This window comes from Podarcis gaigeae (genome assembly GCF_964106915.1).
Source record: "Podarcis gaigeae genome assembly, chromosome: 1".
In the NCBI taxonomy this organism is placed as follows: Eukaryota; Metazoa; Chordata; class Lepidosauria; order Squamata; family Lacertidae; genus Podarcis; species Podarcis gaigeae.
The window spans coordinates 90187701-90204271 of record NC_139678.1 but is presented as its reverse complement, the minus strand read 5'-3'; the positions used below and the strand labels follow the sequence as shown (position 1 = coordinate 90204271).

General features: G+C 43.8%; 2 protein-coding genes across 3 annotated transcripts; one reads left to right on the top strand and one right to left on the bottom strand.

Annotated features, from left to right (window-relative positions):
• Positions 1-6621: 6621 nt before the first annotated feature.
• Positions 6622-11260, top strand: LOC310850330 (fibrinogen-like protein 1-like protein). Its single transcript, XM_083751720.1, has 3 exons — positions 6622-6687; positions 6768-6954; positions 10354-11260. The coding sequence occupies exons 1-3, from the start codon at positions 6634-6636 to the stop codon at positions 11004-11006; spliced, it is 894 nt and encodes a 297-aa protein (XP_083607846.1). The 5' UTR covers positions 6622-6633; the 3' UTR covers positions 11007-11260.
• A 1674-nt stretch (positions 11261-12934) lies between these two features.
• On the bottom strand, positions 12935-15863 carry TMEM177 (transmembrane protein 177). 2 transcript variants are annotated; one of them, XM_083749881.1, is made up of 2 exons: positions 15820-15863; positions 12935-14087 (listed from the first exon to the last, which is right to left on the bottom strand). In XM_083749881.1, the coding sequence occupies exon 2, from the start codon at positions 14071-14073 to the stop codon at positions 13138-13140; it is 936 nt and encodes a 311-aa protein (XP_083606007.1). In that variant the 5' UTR covers positions 14074-14087; positions 15820-15863; the 3' UTR covers positions 12935-13137. The 2 variants fall into 2 exon arrangements, with proteins under 2 accessions (XP_083606007.1, XP_083606006.1); XM_083749880.1 differs by having other exon boundaries at positions 15775-15832.
• Positions 15864-16571: the final 708 nt, after the last annotated feature.

Here is a 16571-nt window from a genome sequence, read left to right as displayed (position 1 = left end):
TGAGACTGATAGGAGTCCAACAACACCTGGAGGTTAGCCATCCTTGATTAAAAGACTTAAAGAGCAGAAACCCTACACACAATCTCATCTGCCTTCCTCACATTCCCTCAACAATATGAAAAGCAGAAAGATGTTCTTCCTTGTGACACCACTTTTAGAGGAATAATGTGTGTGAATATGTTAGCAGCCTAGTCACTTGCCAGTTCCAATGTATAAAACAGAAAGTACAGAATGACTTTCTGTACTTTCCAGATCTGCTGTTCAGCTTCCTTCTTCCTCCAGTCTTGAGTTAATCTTCATTTACAGTGTTTGCCATCAGGAGGTGGCCCGTCAGACAGTCTATATGTCCACGCAAGTCTGCTATCTTTCTAGAACTTGAGGTCTCTAGTAAAGATAAAGTCTTAAGAACAAACAGATGGCATGCACGCACATGCTGTGTGTTGCTCCTGGTAGTGCCCCACTCATTAAATATACAGCTCAAAGTTTCCACTGCGGATGGCAGCAGTTGAAATCAAATGCCTTAGGAAGGCATGAAACTACCTAGAACTGACTCAGACCATTGGTCCATCTAGCATTGTCCATACTGACTGAGAGTGACTCTCTAGGGCAGGCATGGCCAAACTTGGCCCTCCAGATGTTTTGGGACTACAACTCCCATCATCCCTAGCTAACAGGACCAGTGGTCAGGGATGGTGGGAATTGTAGTCCCAAAACATCTGGAGGGCCAAGTTTGACCATGCCTGCTCTAGGGTTTCAAGCAGGGGTCCCTCCCAGGACTACCTGGAAATGCCTGGGATTGAACCTGGGACCTTCTGCATGTAGAGCAGCTGCTCTACCACTGGACCAAGACCCTAATCCATAGAGAAAATCAAGTCTTGTTATTCTCCTGGAATAAGGAATATGCCATGAAATTAAACCAATAAATTGTGGGAGATGGTAGTATGGAGTCTAGTGCAAAAGAGTTATGAGTTTATGTGCAAAGCCTGATTCTTGCATTTAAGCTGTCTTATTGTTTTCAAGGGACGCGGGTGGCGCTGTGGGTAAATGCCTCAGCGCCTAGGGCTTGCCGATCGAAAGGTCGGCGGTTCGAATCCCCGCGGCGGGGTGCGCTCCCGTTGCTCAGTCCCAGCGCCTGCCAACCTAGCAGTTCGAAAGCACCCTCGGGTACAAGTAGATAAATAGGGACCGCTTTCTAGCGGGAAGGTAAACGGTGTTTCCGTGTGCAGCTCTGGCTCGCCAGAGCAGCGATGTCACGCTGGCCACGTGACCCGGAAGTGTCTCCGGACAGCGCTGGCCCCTGGCCTCTTGAGTGAGATGGGTGCACAACCCCAGAGTCTGGCAAGACTGGCCCCTACGGGCAGGGGTACCTTTACCTTTTTATTGTTTTCAATCAGTCAACGGTACTGCAATGGCATAAATACAAGTCCTCACCTTTAATCAGTTCATTTAAAAACAAACAAACAATTTGCATTATTTTTCAAACTTTTAAAAAGATTGTACAAATTTCTACAAATTACAGTGTTATCAAAAATGAGTTGATGACATTCTTCATAAACCATAGATGATTACAGATCACTGTTGAGCAAAAACAAACATAAAGCCAAAAGAAATAAACCACAGGTATGTGAATATATGAAAGGTAGCAAATGGAACTATTTATAGCACAGACATAATGGTGTACTATCAAGTCTTTATTGTGCAAATTTTGAATGCCCTCATCAAATATAGACAAAAGGACTAATAGAGCTGTTGGGATAAAGTGGCAGTATTTCTCTGAATACTGTTGCCCAAAATTCTTGCACTCTAGTACAACCCCACCATAGGTGGAGGTATGGTCCAATTTCTAAACATCCCCTCCAGCATCTTCATGCAGATGAACTTATGCATGTTATTAATATTCTATGGCCTTTTAAATGTGTTTGTGGGAGGGGAGGTTATTGGTTTTGTTTGTTTGCTTGCTTGTTTGCTTTTGTTTGCTTGCTTGTTTTAGCCATTTATTTTGTGCTTTAATCCTGTATTTTTATCTTATGAACCACCCGAAGATCTTCAGATGAAGCGTAGTATATAAATTTTATTATTAATAATAATAGTAACAATAATTTACTAGGAGTCATGTACCACTTATGAATCAACTTAATGGTAGTTATTTGTGTTTAGCTGATGAAAAGGAGGTCCCCCCCGCCGCAACATGGCCAACCAAGTAGTTATGTCACATTCTGTGTTCCATGACATTCTTAAACCCATTTGGTGTCCATGCTCATATTTGAGCAAAATTTTATAAATATTTGAAATTATACCTTTTGAATAGTGTGAAGTAATTTTACTTTTAATGCCTCCCAGTATGGAGAAGTTTCTGAACATGGAAAGCTAGCAAGTCAGAAGGATGCTAGTCCCATTTTTAAAGATATGCCTATTTTCTACATATTCATTTTTTATAAGTGAAGCAATCAAAATTTCTATTTTCCACCCACAGTGTGAAGTGGTACATTCCAGAAGAGCTATGCTATATGGTTTCACTGATAACAAGACATGGCAATTAATATACTGAATGCAAAACTTTCTATAGGTGATTTCCTGGTGTCCAGGTGCAGCTGGAATGTTAATTGCTGAGTTATTTGCTTGCTCTGGATTTATGATGGGAGTGTAGCAAAAGCTAAGCAGAACAAACTAATCATAGATGTAGGTGCTGATTTTTCATGAGAATTATGATGGAGGGAATTTTACTGCTTTTTTGTTTGTTAATTTAGTCCTGTATCCTGGCATGGGTGTGACCTAATATATTTGCAGAGTTAACAAATAAAACACGCTCACAGTTGCTAAAAGAAACTAGGCCACATTTGAGATTTTTAAATTTAAATTTGGGGGGGAGGGGGCAGGTACAGTCTATAGACATAAAAATGCTTTTTTATCATCCTGACTGTCAAATTTAACCAAATCAAAGTCACTGATGAATTTAAAAGAGGATCTAATAATGGCAAATTTGCATTATGATAGTGATTGTAGCATTGATGCATTGATCTGTTATGCTTAGGTGAAGAGTTGTGTTTTCCATGTCATTTGACTTTATGTGATTCTGGGTCTTTTTGGAAAAAACCCCAAAACAAGTAGATACAAAAGGACCCATGCAAGGTCTGGGTTGTGGTATTCAAAAGACTATTTAGCCTTTTGTCCCTGCTATGGTCCTGATATAGCTCTATACAGTGGTGCCTCGGGTTAAGTACTTAATTCGTTCCGGAGGTCCGTACTTAACCTGAAACTGTTCTTAACCTGAAGCACCACTTTAGCTAATGGGGCCTCCTGCTGCTGCTGCGCCACCGGAGCACAATTTCTGTTCTCATCCTGAAGCAAAGTTCTTAACCTGAAGCACTATTTCTGGGTTAGTGGAGTCTGTAACCTGAAGTGTATGTAACCCGAGGTACCACTGTACATCATATAGATGTAGAGGAAGTGGCAGGATCACCCCCAAAAGTGCATTTCTGAATCCAAGCTATTGTCTTCATTCCCTGAAAACAACTGGCTGGCCATTGTTGAAATTCAACATCTGCTTGCCCGATGGAATGATCTCCCCCCCCCCCCCGCCACTCTGTGTGTTGTTCTGGAGGTTCTCCAACCCTCCCAAGAAGATTTGGGGAGGATGCAGCAGGGGGACAAGAAGGGGGAGAGTCACATTGCATTGGCAGGACTCATTGCATTGGCTTCCAATAGTGTAACAATTTTGCTGAATCTGGCCCTTACTATTGAAAACGACGGGACCTTTTGTTTGATCTGGCAGGGCACTCGATTTTTAAAATGTCCCTTTGCCCACAATGAGCTCTTCTCCAGACTAGTTAATGCTCCATGAAGCAGTCCTCCTTCTGGGAAGCCCTCCTGTAGCACTTCTTACCATTTTTGCTTCATTTTAGCTCTGGGGTGAACATTCTGACAATTTTATTATGGGTCTTGTCACTGTAATCATGAATAGGAAACAGGCATGACGTGCTAAACCTTTAGCTAGCAATCAGTGTGCAGCACTATACACAACGTCTGGGATAAACTTTCTCCTCTCCACTATCTTGGGCATATTTCATCTCTGGAGGCAAGGTTGCCAGGAGAGAGAGAGAGAGAGAGAGAGAGAGAGAGAGAGAGAGAGAGAGAGATGGAGGGAGGAGATGCTCACAATAATCAGAAGAATACAGATCCAAAAGTCAGTGAGCATTATGTGTAAGCAAACCTGGAATGCAAGCTGACAGGAAAACTCTCTCGTCTGAGCACCAGCGTTCCTCTTGGGAGTGTGTGTTGAGCTCAGGTTTTACATTTGCCTTATCTGATGCACAAGTTGTGCTTGTCTTTTTCCAGTCCTCTCAGGTGTGTGTTGCAAAAACGGCTCTAACAAGTTTTGGTCTGCATTTTGAAATAGCTACATTAGATGTTTAATTAAACTATCTGGACCTAGGCTATGTGACTGATGCTTTACAAATGAAACAGTGCCAATCCATTCTTCTTATGTCATAAGTAAAAACGTTATGTCTGAAATGTAGCCATAAGGAGGCACTGAACAGCAGGGGAGAGAAGAAACAATGGAGAGGCAAGACCTGGGAACTGAAACTTCCAATGGATCAGAGATCACAGCAAGGAATTTACATAGGGCCCTTCCAGACCGGTGCTTTTTTTGGCAAATGCATTCTGCAACATGTCACTGGTACAATATAGTCGTGGATTTATTTATACTGCACCATCCACACATCATTCTGCTCTGTTAATTGTTTTGTGGTGCTTCCATGATGCTACTGCATTATTGCCATCTGAAAGAGCACTTTTATGCTATATATCACAACAAATAATAATAACAATTTATTATTTGTACCCCGCCCATCTGGCTGGGTTTCCCCAGCCATTCTGGGTGGCTTCCAACAAAGATGAAAGATACACTAAAATGTCACATATTAAAAACTTCCCTGAACCTTCAGATGTCTTCTGAATGTCAGGTAGATGTTTATCGCTTTGACATCTGATGGGAGGGCGTTCCACAGGGCGGGCGCCACTACCGAGAAGGCCCTCTGCCTGGTTCCCTGTAACAAAAGCAGGACACACACACAGAGAGAACATTTATGGTGTAAAAAGTTGCACGAACTGAGCAGGAAGTTATGGGGCATGCAGTGTTTGGAAAGGAAGCTCTATGTCTGCACCAAAATCTTTGCAGGCATAAACAGTATTGAAAACTGGATCCCATATAACTACCCTGAGTCCCTCATGATGAGCACAAGTCATCATGAATGCAGAATAAAAAGGATGTCTGGAGGGGCCCATACAATGAATTTCCTGAGAGCAGCTCAGGCATTCCCCGCCCAGGTGGCATATTGCTTTGGCATATTGATTGTGCAGAACAAGCAAGTCAGTAGTCACTTGCATTTGATGCTCCTTGACCTGTATTTTGTTTTACTTTTTAATCAATCAATCAATCAATCAATCATAGCTCACCCAGTAGAGTACGGTCTACAGAGAGCTAAAAAAAAGAGCATGGATTTTCTAAAGTGCAACTGGATCGCTTGAGGCAGAAGCTCAAGACACAGCCACTGAATCTGTCGGGAAAGTCTATCCATCAGTCTCAAGTAGATCAACACACAGAATCCAGTCCCAAAGTATGCCACAAACAGAGAGTTGTGGTCCAGGAGGTTTGGCATGTTCACACACACAGTACAAATCTGAAAGAACCCTCTAAAAAATATCCAGGCTGGGATACAGACACAGCATGCACGTATAAGGATCCTTTGAGTTTCTATTTTTCAGATGGATTGCTTATTAAATGTTAGGGATGTCTATTGTTCAAAGAGGTGGAAGGAGTCAGATTCCAAGAGCTATGCAACTATCTTAGCCACTGGGCTACTGGCACCCATTATTCTTACTACTTTATCTGAAGCAATTTTTATCTCACTCGTCAGCTGAAAAAGGTTCCTGCAGAGGCTTTCAAATGTGAACAATAAGGAAGCCCCTTGCGCTCAGCCTTACAATCAAAAAGACACAACACAAAAGGAAAAATGATTGGGAGGGAGGAGGAAAAGCAAGCAAACTAGGCACCTTTTTTCAGTTACACAGTTTATGTAATGACAGAAGGAATGGAAAGTTTTCAGAGAGAGAGGAGCCAAAAGTTGCTGCTCTTTCAGCAGAGTGGATGGAGATCCCTCTCCTATAACGTGATGGAAGGTTGCTATATATGACTAGCAGTCATTGGCCACTCCCAGGTGACCTCTTCTTCCAAAAAGATCTCTGCAGGATCTGGTCAGACAGAATCCTGATCCCTTCCCCTATTAGCACTGAGCCATGCCCATATCCAAATTTATACTCATTGGCAACCTATCATTTCTCTGCAAAAGATTTTCTGTCTCACACACCAATATTACAAAGACCCAACGTGTTATCATTTAATTCTTAGAGAATGTCTCCTCTTAAAGATGCACCTGCTGCTACTGAGGAACATGTTATATTGACTTTACAAAGGACAATCAAATAAACTTCAATTTAGGAAAGGCAGCAAAGTCAACAGCACTGAGGAGTGTAGCAGCTGTTATGGCGGAGGCACTGGCAAATATTGCATACTAAAGTTAACTAGTAACAAGCTTAGTCATCCAGGATCTTATCTGCACTTATAAAACATAAATGGGGAATCTGCCGCAGCACTTTCTCCATTTGAATTTAGCTCCAAAAAGTGCTGTAAGTTTGTCAAGCAGTCTGTTACATCTGAGGTGTTGGAGCCTCATGCCTATTACTAATTTGCGTGTGGCCTCTTTCAGATATCTGTCTGCACAATGCATCCCCCCAATGTCCTGCTGGCTACAGTTGCTCTTCTTTTTCTGATCCCTGTGACAAGCTCGCTGAATGAGGAAAAACTGAGGAAACAACTCAGCGAAATTGTCAACCTAGACTTGGTCAAGAATGTCACTCAAATTCGGAACTGGAGAATTATTGTGCAAAGAAAAGGTAATTTATGTTTAATGATTTGTGAAGTCACACTATTGTTTATTGTGCCTATGTGTTGCTGTTAAGTATTTAGGAGTATGTGTTTGAGATGTAAAATAACTTTTTTAAAAAAGAAAAAAGATTAAGAACAACTCCAGCATTCTGAACTCTAGCATCTATGGAGAGAACAGACAAGAAAATCACTCATTTCTGATATAATTAGGATTCTGGAAAGCAAAAGCAGGTAATTTGTGGACCTTCAGATGTTATTAGACTCCAGCTCCTATCATTCGTGACCGTTGGCCAGGCTGGCTTTGGCTGATGAGACCTGGAGTCCAGCAACATTTGGACGGGCACATTTTCATCATGTTCTAAATATTTCACTGACTGGCTAACATGAGAGATAATTCTTTCCCCATAATAACTCTATTAGATTTATTTCTTCCTCCTTTCTAAACTGGTGAATTCCAGTGAATGTAGACTGAATACGGGGATGACTTTGAACACCCAGTCTCAGTTCTGTTGGATTCATCCTCACAAAAGTGTTTTCCATGCCCCCATCAAAAGCAGGTCTTCCAATAATTATTTTCAAGATGCTGTGTTTAAATTTCAGTTTGGGTTTTTCCCCTTAATTTTATTCTTAGTTTCCAAATGATGTTGCTTGAATTCAAGTTTTCTGAGCCACTTGAAAATACAATATCTGAAGAAACATTTAAATAACCTATTGGATTATTGGTCTTCCATTTTTCGATAACATTTCCTTGCTAACTCCTGAGTATCTAACTAATGTCCAAATATTAGAATGTGTGGCAATGTTTTAAATGGATAAAATTGTTGACCTTCATTAACAAGGAGTTATAAGGCACACTTTAAAGGTACACTCAGATTTCAGCAGCTTCACTGTATAAAATACTCCATACTTTGTTGGTATCCACTGAGAATTATATAACGCGTTTTATAACATCATCACAGAGAGGTTCGTGTCACTGAAGATCAAGAATTATGAGGTTACAAACTACGCTTTCTAAAGAAGAATTCTTCCTCTATTCTTGTTTTAAAATATTTATATAGGTCTCTGGCTTTGTGAGTGGATGAAAAAGCATTCCAAAGCTATTATGATTAAAATAAGGCACCATCGAATAGCCTCTCATGTAGTTAGGAGTAGAGGCAGAGGGAGAATTGTCGGATTATGACAGCCTTCCTCAACCTGGTGCCCTCCAGATAGTTTGGGCTACAACTCCCACCAATCCTACACCTGCTAGTCTGGTGAATGATCTGGGATTACAGGAGATGGGCCAAAGAAGCAGAACAGGGATCTGGTTGGTGCTACACCCACCCCACTGCCCAGCAGCTTCCCTGGCCGAGATAGTCTCAGACATGGTGCTGGAATACTGTTACAAATATATGCTCACTGAGAGAAGCTATGAACATTGTTATTATTTGCTTAATTTATGGACATTGAGTGTCCATGTTAGGTTTTTCCTTCTCTCTCTCTCTCTCTCTCTCTCTCTCTCACACACACACACACACCTACCTCACATACTACAGATTTCTTCACAATGTTTATGGGTGGCATTCAACTGAATCCGATCAGCGGAAGCTTTCACTTACACAACAGGTCTTTGTTGTGGTCCTTCCCCTCTTTCCCTTTGCACCCCCTGAAATTGGCTGTGGGGCAGATCAGAAGAACCCCCCTGGAAATCAGCATGCAGAGGGAGAAAACGGGGGGGGGGTCATTCTATGCTCACCCTGTTGGAATGGTTGTCTTTGTGTGACATTTGCATTTCTCCCCTTGTCTTTAAATGCAGAGTGAGGCAATTCACGAGATGTTGTTTCTGAAAATGTCGATCACATGCAATAGTGTAAATCTGAATGAAACTGAGGCTTGCTTAGCAAATACGGCTCAGTCCTAACGAGCTGGTACCACACTTTGTTAAAGAGTGTTCAAAGTGCCCTTTGTTCCTGTCATGGAGTTTCTGGAAAATTAGGTGCGCCATTGAAGTGAGTAGCGAGTACCCCTGCCAAAGAGATCTTCTGAAGGTGCAGCATGGATTTCAAGAGCTTGTATTTAGGAGGCCAAGTTAGCTGCAGGAGGGAAGCTTGAGCCTTGTTAGAATGGCCTAAGCGGCACAAGTCAGTAGAGAGTGGAGGTGATTTGCACAGCATAGTAAGAAGAGATGCGAAGGAAGCACGAGAACAGCTTTGCCATTCCCACCGGTGAGCCACTCCGACAGATGATAAGAATGCATGTTGGCAGGAGGCATCGGGCCCATGCGAAGGAATGCTTCTCTGGAAATCCAGCACTAGAGAGTCATTAAAGGCATCCTTATACCATCAGCCTTAATGATTTGCCCTTCTCACGACAGATAGAAAACGCTGTGTGCATTTAGTTCATTGGTTTTTGCTGCTATAACAGGCAGCGAACAATGGGATTTGTCACATTTTTAGATACATGAATAAATGCAGATGAGTAATAGCTGCTGCTTCGCTGGCAGTTTTGGCAACTCAATCGCACACTGGCTGAGTTTTCACTTCACCTCACATCAAGACCCTCTGCTGCCTAACTCAGTTTGCTAATCTCCCTGCCTTACCTCATTCTCACAACCGCCCTTCACTCTTTCCCCATAACCCTTTATAACTAAGACCCTTTATTGCAAGTACGCTTTCTTATACTGCTGATTTTCTATATAAAACAACAACATACAGCTACGCTCTGCCTCCATTGTCAGTAATGCTTCATAATACTGGTTGCTGGAATCCACAGGAGGGAAGAGTGCCCTTGTGGGCAGGTGGCGTTTGCACATTTCCCAAAAGGCACCTGCTTGGCTGCTGTGAGAACACGTTGCTGGACTGGACAAGAAAAACTAATCCCAATCCCAATGTTTTATATAACTTCCATCTATCACAGATTAGCAATTATTATGAGGGCGATCGGGACGCGGGTGGCGCTGTGGGTTAAACCACAGAGCCTAGGACTTGCTGATGAGAAGGTCGGTGGTTCAAATCCCTGTGACGGGTGAGCTCCCATTGCTCAGTCCCTGCTCCTGCCAACCTAGCAGTTCGAAAGCATGTCAAAGTGCCGCTCTGGTGGGAAGGTAAACGGCGTTTCCGTGCGCTGCTCTGGTTCGCCAGAAGTGGCTTAGTCATGCTGGCCACATGACCCGGAAGCTGTCTGCGGACAAATGCTGGCTCCCTTGGCCTATAGAGCGAGATGAGCGCACAACCCCAGAGCCAGTCACGACTGGACTTAATGGTCAGGGGTCCCTTTACCTTTACCTTTATGAGGGCGATAAAACATATCAGATGTTTGTTTGACTAGGAATTCAAACTCACAAGGCTTGCACACATTTCTACAAGGATGCTGCAGAGAACTTGGCTGTGTGTTGAAACTCACCATCCAATCAATCTTTTGTTCCCTAGCGATCCCTTACATGCGGGACTGTGACGAAATGTTCCAGGCAGGCCACACAGAGAGCGGCCTCTATATATTACGTCCCGAGAATGCCATCAAGCTCGTAGCCTGGTGCCACATGGATGGATGCAATGGGTGGACAGTTATCCAACACAACACGTACAACACTGAACTCACCTGGTCAGAGACCTGGACAACTTATAAATATGGGTTTGGTAACTTGGTGGGAGATCACTGGTTGGGCACCGAGTACATTTCCTTAATAAGCCAGCAGAAATGGTACAAAGTCAGAATAAATTTAGTAGATGCAGGTGGACACCATAGATACGCAGAATACGATAGCTTTGTCCTGAGAAATGAGAACGATGAATATATGCTCAAGTTAGGGACCTACGAGGGTAATGCAGGGGACTCTCTCACTTCTTCCAAGGCCAAAAACATGCACGACAACATGAGGTTCTCTTGTAAAGACAAGGACAATGACAGATCTACCAAACAAAACTGTGCAGACGTCCATGGTGGGGGCTGGTGGTACGACTCCTGCTTTGATGCACAGCTCAACCGCAAAGGTGGGCTTCACTGGGGCACATTATGCGATGAGAATTGCAGGAGCTCAGTTATAATGCTGAAGCCCATCCACATGTATTGCAGCAGGGTGTAGAAATGCACTCAGCCTCTCATGTCGCGAACTGCTGTAATGGGATGCAGGGGGTGCAACAAAACTGCAAATTCCTTTGCTTCCATTCCTTTCTATATAAATAAATTAATAGTGGTTTCTTTTGCTACCTCTCAGTGACATGGGAATGTACTGTATTTCTGACAGAATTGCAAGCCAATATTCCTGTATAACTTTTTCACTGATTGCAACACTGTGAAGTCTTCCAGTTCTTTATTAAAATAGTTTTTCAGCCGCAACAGAGAGGTGTCTTTTTTTAAGAACAAAAAACCACAACCCTTAATTTTATTCTCAGGCCAATCAAAGACTCACAGGAAAAGCCAAGTAAAGTATGGACCAATCACTGTCATTATGCCAGTTAAGGACAGCTAGGGTTGCCGTATTTCAAAAAAGTAAAAACCAGGACACCCTGAAAGTTGTTGAGCTTTTATTTACTTTTCTTTTTTACAAAAATGCCAAAGCACATCAATTCTGCCTTTGAAACCCCAGACGTATTATTTCTGCTGAACCACACACAACTCTTGCAAGATTTTGGGCGTGATCCATTTCCTCCTGCATCCACGAGAGGGCATCCCTTAAGGACTCATTCAAGCCGCCACATGGCCTGCCCAACCGTGATCTTGGAGAAACAGAACAGTAGGGTCTTGGGAAGCAGGCCACTGTATACTTCTCTAAGAGGCTCAGCAGGACCTCATACTCACAGTAGTGGGAGCTGTGCACTCAGCACTATACACACCTACCTGGTTAGTTCAGTTGGTAAGAGCATGGTGCTGACGACCCCAAGGTTGCAGATTTGATCCCCATAAAGGACAGCTACATATTTCTGCATTGCAGGGGCTTCGACTAGATGATCCTCAGGGTCCTTTACAACTCAATGATTGGAATGCATGGAAATTTGATATTTAAAATGTCCAAGTCATTTCAAGCAGTGTTGGACACATTTGTGTATACATTTTCAAGCCTCCAGTGATGCATGTTAGGATTCCTGCTCTGTGTTTGCAGTCATGGGATTGTTGTCTATCACATGATTGTGTATGTTTTCATTCCACAGAGTGGGAAGTGACGGAGACAGGATGTTTTGGTATTACTGTGTTCCGGAAAGTGGGACTGTTGTCCTTTGTTCTTTCTCTCTGGTGTCTGATGAGAAAGAGGAAGGAACTAAGTCAGAATGCTCAGAGTGTATTATATGTAAATAAATGTAGATTAGCCAAAATGCTGAGCTACCGAGTTTTGTTACGCAAACTGCGAATAGCCTGCGGATCCCTAAGTGTGCTGATGCTTCTTGGTATCAGTTGCTGTGATGTTTGGGCTGAAGAAAGCTTTTGAAGCTCCTGAACAACCGACCAGGAGGGAGAGAACACGCCAGTCGGGCATGTGTCTCTGCCAGGGCCCTACATGAGAGTAGGACGATCCTAACAGTGCAATGGGTCAGTGCATCTGGCTGTTAATGTTAAGATTGTGGTTAGGATAACAATTGGCATTAAGGAATCAGAATGGGGGAACAGCATTTACACTAGTTGCAGATTTACACTGGGGAATAACATGGAACCATACAGGGCACCAGTAGCCTCATAGGCTCTGCTGAAAGTTCCAGCGTTCTCAACACATGGATTCAATATTTAGCTAAACTTTCCTCCATAATCCATGAGGACTAGAAACTTGCTTCCTCCATCTTTTCTTTAGATGTTCCTAAAGACACCAAGTTACATGGCAGTTCTGCACCTGCCCACAGCTCTGCACACCACCCACACTTTACATTAACAAAAGCACATCATGCTGCCCTCTGCATTTTATGTTCATTTAAAATAATATGCAAAATAAAGAAAATGCTAGCTCTTCCAGCTCTGTGCTTGGCAAGTAACACTCCCTCAGAGTTTTAAGAAGGAATTTAGAGGCATGTAGGACACAGAACCTTTGAAGTGAGGATTTCATTTTTAAAGACAACCAGTGCATCCAGGACAGGGAGGAAAAATAAAATCAAGCCCTTTCTCCTCCCCGCCCCCCAAATAATAATAATGGAAATGCTAATGAAATCATATGAAAAGTGAAACCAGACTGCAGTGTTCCAAAGAGAATATATAATCTACAAGCTCAAAATTCAACAGTGCCTCTACTCCTATGCCTGGGGCATGCTTAAAATATTGATAATCAAGTCTCTTCTGGAAGTGTAAGATGCGTGCTTTAATCTGAACCAGTATCTTGGGAAAAGATTGCCACTTGGGGCATATATCCGCTCTCCTCGCTTGCCCATGAGTGTGCGGAAAATCTTGTTCTGGGACAGAATTTTATTATAGAACTCCACTCCACCTCTAGCAAAGCTGGTGGAAATGGTGGCTGTGTTTCTGTCTGTCCTGTAATCCATTGCCTGACTTACAGCGTCGTACGAGAGACAATAGCCCACAAATCCAATCGCCATTACAGCCACGTTGTAAAGGCCTCGTAAGAGCACTGGACCCGAATACAAGCCCAGGAGCTGCTTTATGGCTACCCCAGAAATCCAAGTCCCAGCTAAACAAACGGGGGCAACAGCAGCACATATGAAGGGTCCGTTGCTTTGCAAGTACATGAGCTCTCTTGCAATGGCAAACTTCTGAGCCTCCGGAGAAAGGGTCAGGGCTTCCTTCAAGGCCAGGCCTTCTGTGCTGTCCCAGTCCACTTCTTTGCCTTCAATCATGACAACGTGGCTGGCAGTCCTGTTATCATCACTGGCTGCACCACTGAAATGGGCAGGAATGCCCACGACACAGCCTGCAGGCAACCATGGAAGCCCAGCACTCACCGGGTGGAAGCTGTAGGCCACAAAGGCTTGGTAACGATTTGCTGCTTTTATTCCGACGTTGCTGATGATGTCATGGAACAGGATCTGTAATTTTCCTGAGAGCTCCATTGGTTTCCCCTTGGCCCAAGCCTGATACAATGGTCTGAATGTCTCCCCAGGAAAAATGTGAAAAGTCAGGTTAGCACCAAAGAGTCCAGCACAGGAAACTGCCAGGAAACCAGTCCTGTGCCTCTCCACCATGGCCACTGTCTTCCAAAGGAACCGAACTGCCATATTCAGCTGCTAGCCTGTTCAATTTCAAGGCAAGTGATGAATTAGCATACTTACACATAAGCTCCATCTACGCTATACATTTAAAACAGTATCATGCCACTTTAAATGGTCTTGGCTTTTCCCTCCCAAATAGTGCTGGGAAGTATAGTTTCTTAGGGGAGCTAAGAGTTGTTAGCACACCCCTATTCCCCTCACAGAGCTACAGTTCCCCGAGTGGTTTAACAGTCAATGCCTCTGAGAATTGTGAGGGGAATGGGGTCTCCTAACAACACTCAGACAGTTCCCAGGAATCTTTGGGGGGGGACGGACCATGACTGGTTAATCACAAAATGGTGGCAGTGGGAGCCTGGCTAATCAGAAAGGACAGAGTAACTTGCTCAGGAAGCTGAGTACAAGGCAGAGTTTGTGTTCGAAACCACTCCTTTGATCCCAGAATTTTCTGCTGCAAACCGAAAAGCCATTTTAAAGGTGGTAAAGGTGAAATAAAACTTGTCCAATAAATTGTGCACAGGGCAAAGCTGGAGCCCAGAACACAAAATCGAGTGTTTGGATGCTAAATACATTTTCCAAGTTAACTTTTTGTCCTGAAATCTGAGTTCCCATTTCACAGGTAGGGATGTGAGTACTCACAAAAATCAGCATTAGTATTTATCTTCTTGGTCCCAGATGTTCTGGTGTAGTGTATATAACTAAATACTTTGTTGCTAGTTAGTCTCAGGCAGTAGATATAAAGAGAGTGGATATCAAGCTAGGACTTGCGAGACCCAGGTTCAAATCTCTATTCAGCTCACTGGTTTACTTTGGGTTAGTGATTATATCTCAGCCTAATCTACATGCAGGGTTCTTATGAAGATAAAAATGACAGAGAGACAGCTATGACATATGCATAATATGTTAAGGGTGCTTCTGGACTGCTCCTTTTTGTGGGGGGTGGGATTCAATCACATACAAATTTGGGTTACAGTGTTTGTCAATCTGGCACTATTGCACTACTCACTACCCTACCCCACCCCACTCAGACTCTTTGCAATAAGGGAAGTGACAGGAAGTTGGAATAATGTGACACTGTGGAAACCTCCTGCAAACAAATCATTTTGAATGCCCACGACTGGTCATCTGGAAGCAACCTAAGTAACAATAATACATGCTTACAAGCAGTGCTATTTTTTTTCTAGAAAAAGAGGTGCTGGAACTTGTCATTAATACTTCCCTTGTTCTCTTAAAATGGCAATGGTGCCCATCTGAAAGGTGCCGGAACTGAGTTCTGGTGAGTTCCAGCTGAAAAAAAGCCTTGCCTACAAGGCCAGTATTATGTCCTTGCAGTGTAACTATAAATATCATGCTTTTTATAGCGTACCAGACATAGCATAAAACAGATGCCACCCTAAACACTAATTTGCCAAAATAGGTCATGCAACAAGATAACAAGTCAACCTATACTAATTGCAGTTCGCAGAATTTAGCTGGGGGGGGGGGCTGAAAGAACCCCTCTAATTTTAACTAATTTTGCATCTAACTTCAACTGCTTGTATCCATGCTTCGTTCCGTTTTGTACCCCTTCCATTTACAGAGGCAATTCTGAAACACAATTAAACGCGAATAAAGGCATCAAAAAACTACAACGCTCCCCTACCGTTTTTAAGCACTGGAAATGGGCACGCGCTAAGGACCTGATCTCCTACCAGCAGAAAGGGCCAATACCTCCTTTAGCAACGCGGTGTTAAATCCCAACTCATTTCTACCTACCCACACTCCACCCACAGCAGCAGCAGCTTGAATTAATATACCGGAAAGGGAAAACGCACGTGGGTGCCGTAAAGAAAGTCAGCTGCTGAGAAAGCGGCGTGCTCAAGCTTAGCGACAGAAAATAGCCGGCGGGAGTTCCGGGTTGCCTTGGCGACGAGGAACCCCTGCTGTTGCAAAAGGAATTGGAGCCCCCCCCCCCCCACCGCCGGGCTATAATTGGACCTTTCCCGTGTCTTCTTCTTGTGGTTCTCGATTGTGCCTTAGCCCGTTTTCCTGTCCAGGAGGATGGAGCGGGGAGGAAGACGCATATAATATATCCCAAAAGGCAGCCAACACGAAGAGGTTTATTGAGCAAAGCTGAAATGCAAATAGGGGGAGTTTGCAAATGCAAACTGAAATGTAAACACATGAAATGAAACGGGGGGGGGGAGAAAAGAAAGGGGGTGCCCTCGAAGTAATATATATGTGCAAATCATTGGAGGCCGCCCTTCCTTTGGAAGGGTGCGTTGCTCGGGCCAGTTACCCACGAGCCAGCTCCTTCTTTGCGAGCAGGGCTGCGCCGCTTATCTCCTCCCTGCAGCTCTTGGAGAGGAGGGCCTGCCTGACTCATAGCCCCCCCCCCCGACCCCTCTCGTTTCTGCCAAGCTGCAGGCATATAGGTAGCGTTTGGCTTCGCCCTGCCGCCCCAGAGGCGCGGAGGAAAGGCGCAGACGGGGCAGCTGCCGAGCTGGCTTGCCATGCCTGCTGCCCTC